The 19,418-nt window shown below is 44.4% G+C and overlaps 2 protein-coding genes across 3 annotated transcripts in view; both read right to left on the reverse strand.

The window, feature by feature from the left end:
• The window catches only part of MSH2 (mutS homolog 2), a 48,679-nt gene extending 42,479 nt beyond the window's left edge, over positions 1 to 6,200 (reverse strand). For both annotated transcript variants that reach the window (XM_058800977.1, XM_058800978.1), the window contains exons 1-5: positions 5,981 to 6,200; positions 3,659 to 3,813; positions 3,041 to 3,319; positions 2,589 to 2,735; positions 1,437 to 1,586 (exon numbers count right to left, since the gene is read on the reverse strand). In XM_058800977.1, the coding sequence (XP_058656960.1) occupies positions 1,437 to 1,586; positions 2,589 to 2,735; positions 3,041 to 3,319; positions 3,659 to 3,813; positions 5,981 to 6,200 (951 nt within the window). The remainder of the gene's footprint in view (positions 1 to 1,436; positions 1,587 to 2,588; positions 2,736 to 3,040; positions 3,320 to 3,658; positions 3,814 to 5,980) is intronic.
• A 4,801-nt stretch (positions 6,201 to 11,001) lies between these two features.
• EPCAM (epithelial cell adhesion molecule) lies at positions 11,002 to 17,611 on the reverse strand. Its single transcript, XM_058801950.1, has 9 exons — positions 17,378 to 17,611; positions 16,947 to 17,054; positions 16,127 to 16,367; positions 15,782 to 15,847; positions 14,500 to 14,563; positions 14,034 to 14,135; positions 13,684 to 13,881; positions 13,255 to 13,296; positions 11,002 to 12,581 (listed from the first exon to the last, which is right to left on the reverse strand). The coding sequence occupies exons 1-9, from the start codon at positions 17,439 to 17,441 to the stop codon at positions 12,540 to 12,542; spliced, it is 927 nt and encodes a 308-aa protein (XP_058657933.1). The 5' UTR covers positions 17,442 to 17,611; the 3' UTR covers positions 11,002 to 12,539.
• Between the last annotated feature and the right edge of the window lie 1,807 nt (positions 17,612 to 19,418).

Here is a 19,418-nt window from a genome sequence, read left to right on the forward strand (position 1 = left end):
CTCTACAAGAGAAAAGCTGCAATTAAAACAGCAGGCAAACATCCAACCAGGAGCAGGTCTGGATGCTCCTGTATGTAGATCTGGAGTCACAAGAAGAGGAAATGAATACCATGAGAATCAATACTGACACATTCAGCCCCTAGAATATCTGATATCTAAAGTGTATGGGTATATTCTCAGTGTTCTGGGCAGTATGACATACTAAAAACTTCTGAGTGTAAGAAAGTGTCACAGAACACATACATATATCATACACAAATTACCTACTTCAGCACATCCAATGTTTAGGGTTACATTCCATCCCACCAACTGCATCTGCAGCTCCATAAGATTTTTACCTACACACCTCACAGAGCAACTCAAATTACAAAATAATTTGACTTTGCTTTACTTCTGTCCAAAAACCTCCACATACACATCCTACCACGCAGGCAGCTTCCTGCTGCATGGGAAAACCTTTGTTCCAAGGCTCACAAAAGCCCCTGAAAACACAGCAGCATATCTCCTATCACAAAACATGCAACACCTGCAAGGACTTGTAAAGGAATGTAGCTAAAATAGAACTTCCTAGAACACCCTCCATAATGCTTGAGAAGAAATATAATTTTTGCTTCATTCCCTAGAGAGGCACACAGCAGCAGGAAATTAAAAAAAAAAACTGACAAAATTCAGAACACCTCTCTTCAGGGGCTAACCCAGCTCAGATGCTGAATATATGCTGTTTACCTGCAGAAATTCCTCCAAAGTAAACAGGGGCCATAATCTGTGATATCTTCCTATAAATCTGAAATGCAAGCAGATTAGGTCCAAGCAAAGATTATTAAGCAGGGCTTACTAATGTGGAAACAGGACAAAAGCTGATACAACACACCACCTTGAGTCCATGCTTTCCTCTAACTGCAGGAATGGGCAAAGCAGAAAAGCAGACTTGGCAGGAGGTATGAAGGAGTCTGTCAATCTGTCTGGATTTGTAGAAAATGTGTGTAAAACAGGTAAAACTGACATCAAAACATGACAGTTAACATGACATGGTGCTTTCAGACTGTTCTCAAGTGCTGTCCTGTTCGCTGCCAGCCCTCCCTTCCTGACACCACTGGCACTGCTCCTGTCATGTGTTACACGTTCCAGTAACACCATCTAACTGAGGTTTGCATTCTTTTCCCAAGAACAGCACTATTGTGGCCTCCTTGATGATCCTCTCTCCCCTTCTACATGTAAAATAAACCAACAAGAAACAAAAATTAAAAAGGTGGTAAGAGTATCCAAATGTTTAAAACACACACTGCAGGAGAGTAACTGAGAACAAAGCTAAAATGTAGAAGTTGCCATTCAACAGGATCTGGGGAATTGCAATTGGGCAGTCTGGCTCATTATCAAGCAGCAAAGTAATTAAGTATTTTGTAAACCAGTTACTAACTCAAGTAGGTATTTCTTACCTGAAAAAGGTTGAGGGCTTGAACAGCTGCATTGTCTAGAACCATATATTGACTTAGATCAAAGGTAGTCAGCTGAAACTGTCCAAAATTAGACTCGTCTGACAGCAACTCCAAAAACTTGATAACAGCTGACAAAGATGAAACAGCAACCTGAAGTTGTTTTAAAAAAAACACATTCTAGTTAGAAACACCCATGAATCCAAGAGGATTTGATAAATGCTCCTAGAAAATTACAGCTGGGGAGGAATCTGAGCCATGCCAACTCTGGCAGGGCTATGAGAGACTCATCCTGTTTGACAAGACTTCATTTCCACAGGGGCGCTCTACGTCTTTCTAGGCAGGTGCAAGAACAACACACGAGCCATCTGCATAATCTGATCAACAAAATGTGAAGTTGCACACCTTTGCCAGCTTCCCAAAGCTGTTATCAGGATGCTTCCAGCTCAGAACACAAACCAGTAATACTGCACAGATCAGCGAGATATGCTGGATCATCTCAGGACATGGTTTCAGGGTTAGTTTTCAGCCAGAACAAGCATCTGCTCTGACTCACTGCACAGCACTGCTGAGTGCCAGCACAAAGGAGAGGCAGCAGCACGACTGGCTTGTTCAGCTGCAACACACTTCAAACAACCCTAATCTGTTATGAAATGACACATTAAGGGAGGATAATTGTGAACCTTACACCTGCAGTGAGCATCAGCAGTGCGGGCCATTTTCAAACTTGTTTATCTCAACAAATTGCCTCTTGTTTGCAGCTGAGAACAAACATGCAGGCACTAAAACATATACTTAAGCCGTAAGACAACTCAAAAATATTATCATAAACATTACTCTGTTTTCAAATACCAATTTTCCTGTCATGCAAAATAACCAGAGTATTGTATTTCAGTCCTTAGGCTAGACAGACTATGAACAGGAGGCACCTCTTCTGCAGCCTATTTGCTTACCTATTAGTTTCTCCTTTAAAGCCATAAGTGAATGTTTTTTTCCATTTCCATTTCCTCCAGGAGCCCTGGTATCCAGCTCTGACACAGACCCAAGTTCAGCAGAACTGCTGAACACTTCAGCAAGAATGCAGAGGAGATCAGCTCACACCAGGTGCACACATCACTCCACTTTTTAAAGAGAGGCACACTGAACACTGCTCACCTGCTTTTCCATCTCTGGCAGTGCTGCACTGTTCAGCTGCTCCTCCTTCTTTGATTTCAACAAGCGGTTGAGATCCTGAACAATATCTTTTGTTGTGAAATCTGCCTTCTTCCTGTCTGTAATCAGGATCCCTCCCCTCTGAATGACCTGTTGTTCACAAACACACACAGTCACCCATTAATTTCAATATTTAAGGGACAGATGTTGACCACATAGAAGCAAACCCTGAAGTGATACTTATTTACTGCTAGGCTGCAGGGAAAGGAATGACAGACAAGATTTTAGAAGTTTTGTTGATTAAAGGGCAAATAAATCAAATTTTGTATGCATAAATCAAAACTTCCTTGAACTAAGATATTGGTCCTTGGTTTTTCCACAAATCAGAGCCTGGCTAAAAAAGCAGAGCTAAGCTTTTTAGAGGTTTTGTCTGTCAGCCACAGTGGTTCCCTTACCTGTCTGAGTTTCCCCATCTCCCCTGCAGTGTCTCCTCCTGGCAGCACACACTCCTTGGGGCCCAGTTGAACCAGCAGAGCTTCAAGGTTGGAGAACTGATCATTATCTGGGAACTCACAAACACTCAATTTTCTCAGTGTAGTGTCGACATAGCCCACTCCTACCACCCTCTGTCCATCAGCAGCAGACAGCTTCACCCCCACAACCCCAATGGCTGTGGACATGTCATTGTTGGCAAAGAGAACTTCCTCAAACTGGGCAAGATTTCCTGGAGAACCCTAGTGAGAAAAAGGGAAATGTTTATTAAAATAATTGTACACACACACACCTGCTTTCTTTCTTTCAAAATAACAACTGATCAAAGTTGCACAGTCCATTCATACAAAATACAAAGCTATTTTGGTTTTTAACCATTTGAATCTAACACAGAGGAAAGCACTTTAGGTTTCCTTTATTTCCCAACCTAAGGCAAGCTCTTTCAGCCTTAGAGCAGTAGAAAATACAGTGACATGACTTTTCATCATCAGTCCCTCAAAATCCCAAAACTCCAAGCAGGAAAACGCTATGGGGCTTTTTTCTTTCATCTCACAACTATAAAGGAAGGTTGAAAATTGTACCTTGTAAGCCAAATACCAGTCATTTTCTTTGACAGATTTGCTCCCTGCTTTGTTCTTGTAAACTTCGACTCTGTAATGACGAACCAGAAGCAGGTCCCTCACAAAGGATTCAAAGTTCATTTTACTAAGCACAACACTCTCAAGCTTCTCAGTTCCTGCCCAAAAACAAAAAGAAAATTATGAGATACCTGAATTTGTAATAAAGCTTATTTTCTATAATCAAAATCCCCAAGAAAAGTCTTCAGTAGATACTGTCTTAACATCAAAGAAGCAAACCTATAGAATCCATGAAACAACAAAAATCCACAACATTATAACAGGTTAATACTAATGAAGAAAGCATACTCTCTCTCTCCAAATGAAAACAACGTTCAATTCCTAATATCACTTAATAAGTATAATATATAAATAATATAGTATAAGATATAATGTATAATATTCACATTAATATATACAAAAGGATATGTTCCTCTCACCCTTCCCCTCTCACAATATTCTTGACTTAGTTTACTAATCAATATTTCACACATTTTGATTTAATGAGGATTAGAAGTCTGCTACAGGTTCTCCTGCTGTACATCTTGTCTTTCCTGAATAAGCAGCTTCTGATGACGAGACTGCCACCCTATTCACACTCACACAACAAGTGTGCCAAGACACTTCTCTCTCATCCTAATTTATCCAGTAAAAACAACATATCATCAAAAAAAAAACCAGTTTTCATTAAAACCTAACTTAGAAAGTGCCTAATTGACCAATTTCTTGTTTCTGCTCCTGTATGTGCAAGCAGACGATGCAGCTGAACAAATTTAATTCCATGGAGCTGCCCAGAGGAGCAACACCACTTCCACCTCCCCAACTCCAGCAGCAGCCTACTCACAGAACAAGGTAATTCCACTGCTGAGCAAATGGGGATTGCAGGCAAATAGATTAAGCTTTCTGCCAGGCTGGGAAGTGGAAATAACTCAGAATGGCATCAGACACACTGGAGTTAGGTGAGACACCAAGTAAGCACAAGCAACGGGGAGTATCACATCTCTCTTTTAGCAGCATGCCTTAATCACATTTGAGGCTCTTCCTCCCTTTCCATCAAAAATGTTAAACAGCAAACTTCCACACCCACACGAACTTATGGGTTTATTTTAAATAGGATTTTTTTCATTTTCTTTCCTCAAACATCTAGTAAGATTTTTTTGAAACAGATAAAAAACCCCTCATTTAACATATATTCTCTTTCCCAGTGTAGAACTGTCCCAACAAAGCAGTTTTTCTTATTTTTTCAGTTGAAACAATGCAATACACTAGCAGGGGGTGGGGAGCAGCTGAAGTTCACGTGTACTTTGAAATCATCCTGAAAGCAACAAGTGCAGTTTTATGCTTTTAGTTGCATATGGTAGATAAGGCTTTAGAGGGTTTAATACTGGAGCTGATAATCACATGATTACAAAATCATGTAAAATAACTGCAAAATAACTAGTAAACTGAATACAACAATGATACTGATGCATGCTTTCAGTCTGGAAGACACATCAAGCTTTGAGGAGAGCTGGGGTATTTAAATGTCAGTTTTTCTTACCTGTGACCTCATCAGTCACAATACAAAGGAAAAAGCATAGGAGAATGTCATGTTTTAATGCTGTTGCACATGCAAAAAATCGATTCATTAAAAGAGGTTTATTTTGCAAAATCTGAGCCATTAACTCAGATAACACAATAAATCAATTACACAACACTGTGTTCCTCGAGATTAAGGCTAATATTAAGGTTTGTACCGTCTGACAAGATAATTTATCATGATGCTCTTACACCCACACCTGCAAGCTGCACTGCCTTACACCAAGCGATAAACAAAAAGCAGCACGGGGCGGATGGAAAAGGAAATCTCATGAAGCACACAGAAACACGTGAAAGTAAAGAACTGTTCTCAGTGATTGCCGGCCTCCATGAAGCAGAGCGGACACGGGACACGGCCACCTCTCAGCATCTCCCCTCCCGCATCCATGCGGGCCGGGAGGGCGGGAAGGGACCGGCAGCACCGCCCCGGCCTGGGCCCACGCCACCCCCGCAATGCCACCGTGAGCCGAGCTTGTGACACCCGCAGGCCTCGGCCTTGGCAAAGGGCACCGCCTGCCAGGGCCTCCCGGGGCTGCCAGGGGGTTCCAGGGACTACCGGAGCACCCAGGGGCCACCACCGCCACCTCCCTCCGCTCCCCCGGCCCCCGAGGCCGGCCGCAGCCAGGCCTGGTGCAGGCGGGCCCCCCCGCCGCTGTCCGTCCGTCCCTCAGGGCGCGCTCCCGGGGCTCCCCGCACGCCCGCACCCACCCGGTGCCCCCGCCAGCTGCCGGATGACGGCGCGGGTGCGGAAGAGGTCGCGGGCGGCCAGCCGCGCGTCCGCGCCGTGCGCCGTGTAGTAGTCGCCGCGCTCGAAGAAGCGCACGGTGGTGTCGGGCTTCTCGGGCAGCGAGAGCACGGCGCGCACGAAGCCCGCCTCGGCCCCCGCGCCCTCGGGCCACACGGCCTCCCGCGGCGGCTCCACCGCCATCTTGTGCCGGTGCTGCTGCTGCTGCTGCTGCTGCTGCCGCCGCGGCCTCCCGCCAAGCACGCCGCGCGCGCGCCGGCGCGCCAGCAGCGGCGCCCAATCGCCGCGCGGTCCGCGCCTGGCGTCACGCCCGCCCTGCCCAATCGCTGCGGGGCCCGCTCCGCGCGTCACGCCCGCCCCTCTGAGGAGCCGCCCGCGTGGCGGGAGCGCGCAGGCGCGGCCAGCCCGGCGCGCCGCCGCTGCCATGGCAACGCCGGGGCCGCGTGGCCGGGGCTCCGCGCTCCTTCATCTCGGAATTACAGAATTGTGAAAAGTGAATATTATATGTCACTACGCAGATATTTACTCTATATGTTTTGTTGTGTTGATTAGTAGTGCTGTATTAACATTTTAATAGTACGATAAATGTGGTTTTGTAGTTAAAAGGTAACTTTTGTAGTTAAAACAGGACCTATGTGTGTGGGATATTTTTTTAAGAAAGGAATGAGGTACTCTCACTGAGATAGCAGCCACAGGACACCTAAATCTTTCAGAGAAAGAGAATTTATTGCTCCATTATCAGGAGAATCTAACTTCTTCCTGCCTCGCTCAGTCATGAAGACGCTGTCAGGATTCAGAGGAAGAAGCTGACACTGACCAGACAGAATCCTGTGTTTGAAGGAATTTATGCATCATGTATGACAATAAAATGGTTATAAAAATAGCAATATAATTAAAATAATAATAATTTGGACAATGAGGATTAGGACAATATGAGACAATAGAAACAAAGAGTTACTGACGTCTGGGTACCTTTTTCTGGGCAAAATAAGCCCAAAAAAGGACACACGTTAACAGAGGATTAACCCTTAAAAGCAACAGCCTGTTGCATATTCATACACCTCATACATGAAGCATAAATCCCATTTAAACACAGGATTCTGTCTGGTCAGTGTCAGCTTCTTCCTCTTAATCCTGACGGCGTCGTCCTACCTGAGCAAAGCAGGAAGAAGTTCGTTTCTCCTGATAATGGAGCAATAAATTCTCTTTCTGTGAAAGATTTTAGGTGTCCTGTGGCTGCTATCTCACTGCGAATCCTTTCTTTAGAAAAAAAGCATCCTACTTAGCATAGTTTCTATTTTAACATTTTGTTATAACCTAAATCTATATTTAACACACTACTTAAGAGAATTAATACAGCATTACTTTCTAACACAACACATATAATATTAATTCTAATATTTGCAAAAAAGCCAATCACAAAATACACATTTTTCACAGAAAGGCTTGTTGCTTAGGGGGTGCAGCATGGCAACACCTGACCTCCAATCAAGTTACTAGAAAGCAGTTTCCACGGATAAATGGCAAAGAAGAGCTGACTGACAGACGTTGGGAGGGGCCAGGGCTGGCTGATGCAACCCCCGGGGGTATAAAACACTGAGCATCCTTCTTTAAGATGAACAAGCTATGTGTATGACCAAGGGGCAGTTCCCAGCACTGCAGCTTTTTCCTTATGTAGTCCTTTGTTGTATTTTTGTTAAGGTTTAATAAACCTTTTTAAATTTTCAAAATTTAAAATTGTGACAATTTTAGACTTTGTCTCTCACAACCCATCACCTTCCCCTGGAGCCCCTGCCTGTTTCTGTGTGTCGTTGTTCTTCCTGGGCAGCTCCACACAGCTCAGCTCTGAACTGGGACCATTTATTTCCCTGTGCTGCACCAGAACACTCCCTGCTTTTCCTCTTGCCTGTCAGCAGCAACAGGAATGAGATGTCTGTAATTGTTATGCCCATGGCAGGTGGAAAACTGCTGCTACTCTAGATCTGAATTATTGTTTTTGCCTTTGTAGCCATGATATTTCATGAAAAATCCTTTTGCTAGGATTTTTTTCCTGAGAAGCTGAGAGGCCTCAGAAACAAAATGTAAACATTGATTATCTGCTGCTGTGGAATGCAGCAGGTGCATCTGTGATTGGCCCATGGTGGTTGTTTCGAATTAATGGCCAATCACAGCCCAGCTGGCTCAGACTTTTTGGTCAGTCACAACATTTTATTATCATTCCATTCTTTTCCTTTGCTTGCAAGCCTCCTGATGAAATATTTTCTTCTATTATTTTAGTATAGTTTTAATATATCATTTTCTTTTAATATAATATATATATATATAAAATAAAATAATAAATCAGCCTTCTGAAACATGGAGTCAGATTCTCGTCTCTTCCCTCATCCTGGGACCCCTGTGAACACCACCACAAACCTTCTTAGGCATATAGAGGAAAGTTACAATTGGTTTTCAGTTAGGAAAATGGATGTCCTTTAACCACTTTACAGGGGAAAAAAAGAGAAAAAATAAATTATTTTCACCAGTGGTTAATTGGTATAAGCTGTGATCTGTGGCAGCTCTAATGCCTTTGAGCTGGTGGGGATGTCACCAGAAGATCTGGTATCAGACTGATGCGTAACTGTGTGTGCACAGGCGTTGTGCAGCAGACACTTAACACTAACAGGATAAGAATATTTAGATAACGTAAGTTTGAAAATAGAAAATATGGCTGTTGCCTTGTTGAGAACCTTTTAACTTTCTTTTGTTTACTTTTTTCACTCAGATTTGGCACAGCCATGCTCTACTTGGCAGGCAAGTGTGAATTCTGCAGTGTGTTTCGAGGATAGTAGAGGAAAAAAAATAACTTCTTACATGAGTGAGGTTTTCACACACTCTGAACTGGTCAGCATTTCCTCCACCATCACAGACCACCTCCTTTTTGTGCATGTCTGCCCTTGCACGATCCTGCTAAGACAAGGATTTTAACAAAATTCATAAAAATCTATGGGTTTGGGATCAACAATTCCCAACACACAGGGCACCCCTGCAGTGTGGCTGACTGCCTGCATGCCCTGGCATGGACCTGGACCAGACTGCAGCCTCTCCTGGGAGCTGCTAGAATTCCCTGACTAGCACTTGTAAAGCTGGAGCAGCAGAGCTGCTAGCATTTTCAGTTTCCTAGAATATTCTTCTGGCCATTTCATGTCTTCCAAAGTCAGTGTGCTCTGGTGATCAAAGTCCAGCAGGTGAGGATATAAATAAACATGGCTCACAAACAGTGTTTTTTCTCTTACCAAACTACTCTGACTGTTCAGGAGGGTAATGGGTACAGTCAACAGACCCCACACATGCAACACTGACCTTTCATTTTCTAGCTGTGGAAAATGTGCTTTGGCATTACTCAGGTCTTTGAATAAAGTTGTATAGACTTTATTGGTCATGCTTTTTCAAATATATTATTAGCATACCCTCTTCTAAAAACTCTGTCATTGTCTTTACATAAACATATATTTAATTTTACTCTGCAGTAATAATAATAATACATATTTGCTAATGTAATAATTCATAAGGAAGTAATAGATTTGCCCTTGCCTATACAAACACTATTTTCCTGTGTTGTACACAGGCACTAAGATATGTATTATTACTAGGGTTTCTTGCAGTTTGTGTCTACCCCTCTCTGTAACAAAACCCCCTAATTTATCCAGTCTTAATACACCTTCAATCTACCCTTCACATGCTTTCTCAAAATTGACATTATGTGAAAAGAGAGGAAACGTGGTATCTCAACTTTGTGTGCAGCTTTAGATTTTAAAAATATGCTCCTTCACGTAAGGAAGTTAATGAATAAGGCAGATGGAAGTATCAGAATATTTACCTAGTTAAAAATTGATGCAGCGACTACTAGTCCTTTATTAAGTTCTATTTGTCCGTTTCTCTTTTTAACTTTGCTGAATGTTTTCTAATAGTATTAGAAATGGTGTCCAAGTATCAAAATTGAGACCATTTAATATTTTGGTATTTAATACCATATTAATTTTTAGTAGCAATCATTTTTTGCCATACTGCTCTATATATGAAAAGAACTATCACACGCATATGTGGAGAGTTGACACAATCTGATAATGACTTTTTTTTCCATTTGAATTTCATCACATTGGACTCCTTTTGGTATAGAAATCTATAAAACACAATAAGCTACAGGATACCAATACACTAATTTCTGAGGTATTTTCCCCCTCATCCTTTTCTATTTTCCTATAAATGCACGCTTCTATGCAGCTGAAAAAGTGCAGTGTTTAGTAAATAGAACAACACAAAAGCCAATATTTAGAACAGGAAACTAACGAAAAAACTATCACTGATCACCACTTTGAGAGCTGAGCAGCTAACCATGTTAGTACCATAGTAACTGAATTTAGAAACTGTGCATTTGTTTCAGTTGTGGATTTAGGTAAACTCTGTCTTTTTAAAGAATTTCTGTAAACCTTCTTGTTTTCTAATCCCTTGGCTAGTTTCAGGCAAATTTGACAAGGAAGAAGACAATAATACAGCACCAAGGTGACAGCACTAAGCTTCATATCTGACATGAAAAGCTCCACTAAATAAAAAAAAAAGAAAGAAAAACTATCTGAATGCCTCCCTGCAGTGTGGGAAAAGCAGGGAGAAGATGATGTTCAAACAAACCAACTGGGACAAGGTCCAGGCCACAGAGCAGCCACAGACCAGCCTGTCCAGTCAAGTCTGCACACGTGCAGCTCCAGCCCAAGCACAGCACACAACACCTCCTTCCATCCCACAGGCCAGAAACAAACCTGGTGAGAAATGGAGAGGGAGGGAGGAGGAGAGAGAAAACAATGGCATTAGAATATTGTGGAGAAGAAAGAAATGATGAGGATACCATATTGCAGACATTTGAGGAAGTAGAGATGGAGACTGAAGCATTGGGGAAGACAGAAATACACACAGCTCACCACAAGAACAACTTACTGAAAACTTGGCTTTATTTGGTTAACAGCTTACAGAATTGTACAAAATTCATCACACCTCAGCAGACAGCCTGCATACCTGGGGAGAAAGGGAATGCTACAGATCAGCAGAGGGAGAGCCTGCCCTGCAGAAGTTATCATTGACAAAGCTGCCTGAAAAGGCTGCAAAACATTCCAGTAAATTCCCTACTTTAGGATTTTTGGGCAATCTCCACCACAGCCATGCATGCATGTGAGGTACCACCCTGTTGAGAGGCAGAGGGGACACTGGTGAGCTGTGACAGTGGAGGTGACACCAGCACAGTTCAGCAAGATCCCTGTGGTATCCAGCAGGCACACTGATGGGGCATGCTTCACATTTCATTTCAGAATATCCTCCCAGGAGCTTATCCTACTTTTCCTGTTTTAGCCAGGGTGGGTCAAAACACCACATTAGTAACAAGATTTGTAATTCAGCTCTTTATCTTGAATCTCATTATTTCTTTGGCAACAGGAGTTACAGCATTTCCTTTATAAATCAGATTTGCTGGAGGGATTGCTAGCCAACATCCCAGACACAGGTTCCTGACAGCCAGAGCAGGCTCTCCTGTCCTGGGAGGCTCAGAGCCCATGGAAGTCTGGGCCACAGCTATGGCAGAGAACAGGAATAACAGCAGAAACAGCTCCTTGCTGTGCTGCAGCTTTGCCACAGACAAAATCACAGTAAATGCGGTAAAAACTGCTCTCACCATCAGATGCCAGGCCTGCCCACCCAAAACCCTGCAACAGAGATGTCCTAGGGTAGAGGTTTATTTTAAATAGCTACATAGCATTGGAAAGATCAGTCTGTGAATTCCTGAAATGACTGCATCCTCAGCCTGCTGATTTTTTTATACAACAATCTGTGTATTATCATTTCACTCTTGTTGCATACTTTTCACAGCTTTTAGAAAAAATATCATGCTAGTGAGATACTAGATGGCCAATAAAAACTGCTAATTGGAGTTCTAGAATATTTTCAACTATGCTGAGGTTCCTGCTTTAAGGAATCAAACTACAAATTTGTAAGCATGATAATTTAGCAGATTATCATTTCACCATGGAAGAATTAGAAGCCTGTTTCAAAGTTTTATTAATTCAAGTCATAAAAAAGTTACAGCAACTTCAAATATGTACAAACTGCCATAAAAAGGTTGTGTTCAGTTACACAGGAGACAGTCTCATTACAACATGGCTACAAAATCATTACTTTCAATAAAACTCCCACAAGGGTAAAATAACCATTTAGGCATGTATGCTCCAAAACCCTAGTAACAGCAGTTGTTGACTCGTTTCATCATCATAAAAATAAAATCAGGGAGCAACAGTTAAGTTTTACTTGAGTAAGATGGGGCATTTAACTCTCAACAAATAGTAAAAGTAGCTGAATGGTTACCAGCCTTGGCTGTTAAAGAGTTTTAACAATCATTAAGTGAGCACAATTGCCTCCCTTTCAGGAGGAAATTAAGATTCATGCCTCCAACGTTTTTGTTGTCTTCTTTCTTGTAATCTGGTTTGCCTTCAGTTGATTTAGTTAAGCATTCAGCCCTCTATGCATTTCGTTCATTTCCTTCACCTGGAGGGGAGGAGGCAGAGGAGAGATCAACATCTGTGCTGTTTCTAAACTTTAAGGCTTAGTAAATCATTAGGACTTAAAAGCCTGGATTTTCATTAGCAAAGAGATTTGATGCAACACTAACAGAACCAATCGTGACAAACCCACGGGAGGAAGAAAAAGGAGGAAAAAAAAAAAGGAGGAAAAAAAAAAGGAGAAAAATAATCACTACTTCGGGCACATGCAGGAAGCAGGCAATACTGTTTAGCTGCTACAACATTGTTTGGATTCCTCCACAAAAGGCTCCACACCTGGGTGAAGCACCATTGGGAATAGCTTCTCAATGGGAACTGAGAGATCAATGCAAATACCTCAGTAAAGGCCTTGTCACAGATCAAGACTATCAGCACTTCCTGTGGATTGCACAGCCCTTTGCTATACAAATGTAAAACAGAACTTGCAGAAAAACCGAACCCCACCCCCTGAGCCCTGGGAAAAGCAATCACCAGCTGCCTTTGAAACTAGTGCAGAACTACACAGAGGTGAAAACTGGCTGCAGAATTTGAATACTTTCAGTCTCCTTGAACACACCTGAGGCACCCAAAGCCAGTTTTTAACCTAAAGCAAACTTTAAAGTTTCTGGATTGTGGTCAAGCTCCTTCCCACACATACACCAGGAACAGAAATTAATTACCTCAGCTTTCACGTACTTCCCTTTCCTCCTCCTTGTCACGACCTGTAACAGAAGGATGCAATATTTTTAAAGTCTTGAAATACAAGTAACTTTATCTGGTTTTGACTTGAAAAGCACCAACTTGGAGCTGCCTGTTCCCTATCCTTCCAATGTGAGGCAGGAACAAAGGAGGTTGTTTGTCACTCTCAACTACTTTAAACCAGGAAGAACTTTGTTCACCTCTGTGAATTGTTCCCAGTACTTGTTTTCCGGGTGACACCCTTCAGCTGTAACCTGAAACAGTGACAGCGTGCCCATCACCAGTTTCCCACCTCCCACGACTGAAAGAACAGGCCAATTTACAAAGGAAGACTTTCCATCAGAACCCAAACACGTGTGCTGTTACTTCCCAAATTGTCACCAGCACCATTCTGCTTTGCTGGAGCTTACCAGGACAACAATTGCAGCCACTATTGCCACCAGTACCACCACAATGACAGCAATGACGCCGGGGGTCAGGGACTTCATAGAGAACTCTGGTGCTATTTCATCAACGTAGTAGACCACTGTCTTCTCAAGCTTCACTGGCTCGTTGTCAATGCTGATGTTTATCCCAGCATTATTATGAAAGATGGACTGACCTTTCACCTAAAGCAGAGAGGAAAAGACAGACTTGCTCATTCACATTGCAGTAAGGCATTTATCTCATCACAGGAATAATTCACCTGGCTTTAGCCAGCACACCCGAGTGCAGTGCAAGACACAAACCCAGCCTCTGGTTTGACCCACGACACACTTACATCTTTCTCAAAGTAGTAGGCCACATCAGCTATATCCACATCTCCAGCTAATTTTTGTGATGCGTTTTGCTTCAAATCAATAGTAATTAAAGGGTTTTCGTACTGGAAAAAAAAAAATAATGTGGTATTAAGAAAGAGATACTTTGAATCCAGCTATTGAATAATCACCAAAACATTATGATCCAGTTTGTGAACTTGCATCCTGGATAAAGTCTAGAGTTCTTGAACTCAAGCCAACTGTTTACAGTAGGATTCAAATTCCATTTCTAGTGAAGCAAAGAAGTTATCTACAGACTAAGGAGAGCAGTGTAATTTCTCAGCATTTCTGTTCAGATACAGCCATTGGCTAACTGCTCACCATTTTGAGAGCTTCTACTAGAACTCATGCTGTATTGCATCAGTCAAACATGAGTTTTGAAAACAAAATGAAGTTCTGATACTTTGCTACACTCCCTGTGCCCCTTACCAGAACATTGGCTATGTAGCGGCCATCCAGCTGGTAACGGCTGATGATGGTGTCCGTGAAAAACCTGCAAGGACACCAAAGCCATGGCTGTAAAAACTGCATTTTGTCACATGTATCATTTGACAAGTAGAGAAGACTGGTGCAATTGTTTTCTCCTGCAGTCTCTGTGGTGGGTGGAGCTCAGCTAGCACCTAAACCCTCACCTCATCTTTCACTCACTTCCCCCTAGCAGGATCGGGAAAAGAATCAGAAAGGTAAAAGTAAGGGGAAAAAACCAAAAACCAAAACAATCCTCATCGTTTAAAATAAAGACAGTTTGGGAAGTGAAAGGGCTGGGTGGGGGAAATACAAAACCTCAAGTGATGTAAAAGCAGTCAGTCATCACTGGTGGATCAACGTCCAGCCAACCTCTGAGCAGTGGCCACTTGGCAAAAGACTTTCCCCCGGATTTATTGCTGAACGTGGCATCATACAATATAGGCTATCTGTTCAGTCAATTCAGGTCAGCCTGTCCCCCTCCCAGCCTCCTGCCCATCCCCACCCTACTCACTGGGGCAGCAGAGTGAGTCTGATAAGGCCCTGGCATTATGTAAGCGCTGTTCAGCAGCAGCTAAAGCACTGGTGAATTCATCAACACAGTTTCTGTCTAAAACACAGTACCACACCAACTGCTACCAAAAAAATTAACTCTGCCCCAACCTAACCCAGTGCACTCTCTTCATGCTAGAGTTCAATAACTCCCAACAGTGAAGATGCACTTACTGTAAAATAATCACCTGTGTTAGACAAAAGAGCTTTACAGTGTGAAAAGCTCAGAAGAAGAGCTAGAGGGCAGCAGCTTTTGATTTGGAAAGGAGGCGACCTAATAGCGACAAGTGGGGTTTTAACAAAATGGAAAGAAAAAAAGAAAAAAAAAAAAAGAAAAAAAAAAAGAAAAAAAGCTAAATTCTCCTTTTCCTCCTACTGCTTCTATGTAGTCATTCTGCCATTTTTGTCAGTTTGCTTCCTGATCAGTTTCACCCAGTACCTTCCATTTCTTTTAGTATATTGATTTGAGGGGAGAAAAAACTAGCAATTTTAAATGGAAGGGAATCTCTTTAGCAGTTACTTTGTTTCCAAATACAAATAAAAGCAATTCTATGAAGAATCTGCAGCTTGCTTCTAAAATGTCTTACAAGTGAGTTCACAGGTCTGTCACTGCTTATAGCAACTATTTAGAAACACACTAGATATCTACTGGGACATACATACACTACCATGACATATTACTATCATCACTTACTTCTTTAAAGATTCAGCGTTCAGAGGAGCATTTCTCTCAGCATGTCTCATTTCAATGATGATCCACCTGAAGTACAATGAATATTCTTGAAGTACATGCATATAAAACAAAACAAAAAAAACTAACCCCAGGCTAAAAAACCAGAACAATGAGACAAAACCAAGGCAAGCAAAATCTCTTCCAAACCCACTCAACATCTCCTTGTTTCTGAAGGAAAACCACCTCAGCCAAATAACCAAGAGTTGATTGCTCCATCTTCATTCATCCCCAGTGCATCATTCACACAAGGCAGAGCCTCACACAGGAATGTTTTCATGTCACAGCACACCCTGTTGAAAAACTTACATCGTTCTGACTAATTGATTGCACTTCAGGTCAGCATCGTGTTTGTCAGTTCTCCTAACTCCAGCTGTGTTCACACACCAACAGGTGGTTCCATTGCACTGCTTCGCCTTGAAAGCGCCACTGTTTTCACACTCTGGATCGTAAAGACCATCGGTATCTTCAAACGCATCTTTTGGTTTCTCACGACGACCCGACTTGGAGCCCATCACTTCTGCTTTCATCAGCAGGCATTTCGAAGTCACTAAAAACAGCCAGAAAGTCGCGTTATGCAGCGGCAGAGCACGAATGTCCAAAGCAGAGCTCCGAGTCTGCACAAACACCGGGTTACACCAGCGACAACCAGATCCGAAGCCATTGCATGGCAGAGCAGATGGCTGATGTGTAGGTCGTGTATAAAATCAATACAACTGGGCTATGGCAGCCTCTCAAGGCAAAGGCCAACAAGCCCAGCCTTGGGATTTACAGTTTCCGTTCCTCACAGCTGAGCTTGAACCCAGAGTGGGTCTTGTCTAGAGGTGTCCCCTCTAGATTTGTAGGTAAAGTGAGGATATGCGCTTGTAAGGAAGCTAAACGTTCATCTTCCAAGAAATTCTTGCCACTGGAGGACAAATACTGAGGAGCAGGCGTGAGCCTACATCAGTACAAGCAGAGAAACCCTGATCGCTTCTCTTCCAACACCAGTTGACCTGGGAGGCCAGGAAGAACAACTCCTTCCTTGCCTCCATTGTTTGCTGGGAGCTCAGCGGTCATTCCCACAAATCCCCCGGCGCTCCGCGGGCTCCCTTCCGTGCCACCCACCCTGCCGTGGCCCTTTACTCACGGGTGGAGCAGTCCACGGTGGCTCCGGAGCCGATGGCTTGGCAGATACACCGGCCGCTGCCGTCCGTCCTGCAGTCGGTGACGCGCTTGTTCTTCTCGCACACACACGCTGCGAGGGAAGCGCGGCCGTGAGGGGCACCGCCATGCCACAGCAGGACAAAGCGGCCCCGGCCCGGCCGGGCGTGGCGTGCCCGTCCCCCGCGTCCCCCCGGCCTCCCTCCCTCCTTCCCTCCCTTCCCGAGCGGCGGGGCTCCCCTCGGGGCGCGGACAAAGGGGCGCTATCGGGGCCAGGCCCTCCTGCCCGCTACGGGGGAATGGTGTCGCCTTCGGGGCACAGGGCGCCCAGCCAAGAGCGGGGCCCGGAGGGGTCCCGGGACGCGGAGCTCCCTCAGGAGCGGGGTGCGGAGCGGACGGGCGGGTGGGGGCACTCACGGCTCTGGGCGGCGGTGGCGGCAAGGCAGAGCAGCAGCAGCGCGGCCCCGCAGAGCAGCTTCATGGCTGGGGAGGCCGGGGGAGTTCTCGGGGCCGCGGGCAGAGCGAGAGCGGTGTGTGCGCGGAGCGGCGGCGGAGCGCTGTGAGCCGCCCGACAGGTTCCGCAGGTGCTGGTGCTGGCTGCACCGCGCCCTCCCGGCTCCGGTTACACCTGGGAGGACGCGCGGGGGGAGCGGCGGCGGCGGCTCCTCCCCCGAGCCCGCCGGGCGCGCTCTTAAACCACCGCCGCCCCCTCCTCCCGCCGCACCTGGGCGAAACTGGATGGGCAGGGCGGGGCCCGCTCCCGGCCTCAGCAGCGCCTCTCCTGCGGGAGCCATGGGGGAGCGGCCGTGCCCGCTCCGCAGCCGCGCTGTGAAACCGCCCCGCCTGGGTGGAGGGTGGTGGCGAGCCGGGGGACAGCGGCCCCCGCCGCCCAGGGGAAAGCGTTACTCATCCCGGGAGCTCCCGGGCGTGTTTGTCCTGTGACACACGGGCAGGGGAGCGGAGCCCTCCCGGCTCGGGGCTTCCCGCGCCCGCCGCTGACCTTCGGAGCCTCGGGGCGGGCCCCGGGCTCTTCCCTCAGGGGTGTTTCTACTCCCCGCTCGGCGAGCTGAGAGCGGACATAAAGGGGCAGGGAATGCTCGCACTTTATAGTGAGCTTTGCTCGCATCCAGGCGGCCGTGTGAACTACTCCGAGCTTGACATAAATTCTGATAATTCCTCAGTAAATTAAAAAGCTGATTTTATTATTATTATTAAAATGCTTACCTGTATAGAATAAATACTTTCGTAAGGTTCTTCACTGATCACGCGTTTAGTTTTTATTTTCGGTTTTGGTTCCTTTCTGGAATACATAGTAGATTTGCTCTATTTGCTCAAGGTTGCCCTGAAGATTCACTCCTGGTACTGCAGGATCCTCATTTCCTCGCTCGGGGAAAAGCAGTCCCGGGTGCTTTGTTTCTGAGCAGCGCAGCTTTGTGGGAAGCTACAAAATGGGAGGTAGTGCCAGAGCCCAGCCAGGTTGCCCAGGAAAAGCCGGCTGCAGGCTTTAAGATGGCTTTCCAAAGTGTAAAAGCAATGTCAAAATGGAAGAAAAAAGATAGGTATGGTACTCTGGAAATGCTTTATGAGCCTTGAGTTTATTTATTCAGCTAAAAATATGCATGGATCTTTCTAAAAGGTAGCTACGTTAGCACCCTAGAAAAACAAGTTATTTTAGTACAGGATATAACCAGAATGACATCCTGCCCAAAGACTTGAAGCTTCCTCTTACCAGTTCACTCTACAACAAAAAAATGTCTCTGCTTTTGCATGTGGAGACGTCAGTAAGTGAAACTGTTTGAAAACTTTGTGTGACTGAAGTGAAACTGCCGGTGAGCTATCTTGGTGTTTTTGTCTCTGTGCAGCTGTGTTTGTGTTGTACCTGGTTTTGTGTATTGTTTTCATCTCCAGAGCCCTGCTGCTGTCTCAGATGGGTCCAAGTTAAAGGAGTATGGTTTTGCTCTTTGGATTTGCTCCTGGTACAGCCCAAATCAGAGTTTTGCGGCATTTGTCTTGATTCTTTGTGTGGTTTTCTGTGATTTCTGATTGACGATAAGTATATTCTTAGGTACACTTGGCAAAGACTCAAAAGGAAAGCTTGGCCTAACAATATGAAAACTTGACAAGGCTAAAGTCTCAGATATGGACTTCTTGTATGGCTTTCATCAGGTGATGGCATTTTCCAGAAAGATGAGTAGGATCAATAAGCTCAGAAATGCCTGCCTTACTAAAAACCTCTTACTCCGTGTTAAAGTACTGTTTTTGTCAAGATGAGACAAAAACAGAAGAGCTCTCTTGTCATTATGGAATTGTCAAGCTGACCTATGTAAGCCTTGATAAAAGGGACCAATAAACTTTATGACAGGCTTTTGCCTTTATTTAATTTATTTTTTTAATATGTAAAATGTTGAGGAACAGAACAGGCTGGGTACAGCTAGTTCCCTTTCTTCTCCTGATCCTT

Source organism: Ammospiza caudacuta, chromosome 3 (assembly GCF_027887145.1).
Source record: "Ammospiza caudacuta isolate bAmmCau1 chromosome 3, bAmmCau1.pri, whole genome shotgun sequence".
In the NCBI taxonomy this organism is placed as follows: domain Eukaryota; kingdom Metazoa; phylum Chordata; class Aves; order Passeriformes; family Passerellidae; genus Ammospiza; species Ammospiza caudacuta.

Coding starts and splice junctions, on each gene's coding strand:
- EPCAM (XM_058801950.1), bottom strand. CDS start 17,441: ATGAAGCTGCTCTGCGGGGCCGCGCTGCTGCTGCTCTGCCTTGCCGCC. Junction 17,055..17,377: donor CGCCACCGCCGCCCAGAGCC/GTGAGTGCCCCC, acceptor CTTCCCTCGCAG/CGTGTGTGTGCGAGAAGAAC. Junction 13,297..13,683: donor TGGCTGCAATTGTTGTCCTG/GTAAGCTCCAGC, acceptor CTTCTGTTACAG/GTCGTGACAAGGAGGAGGAA.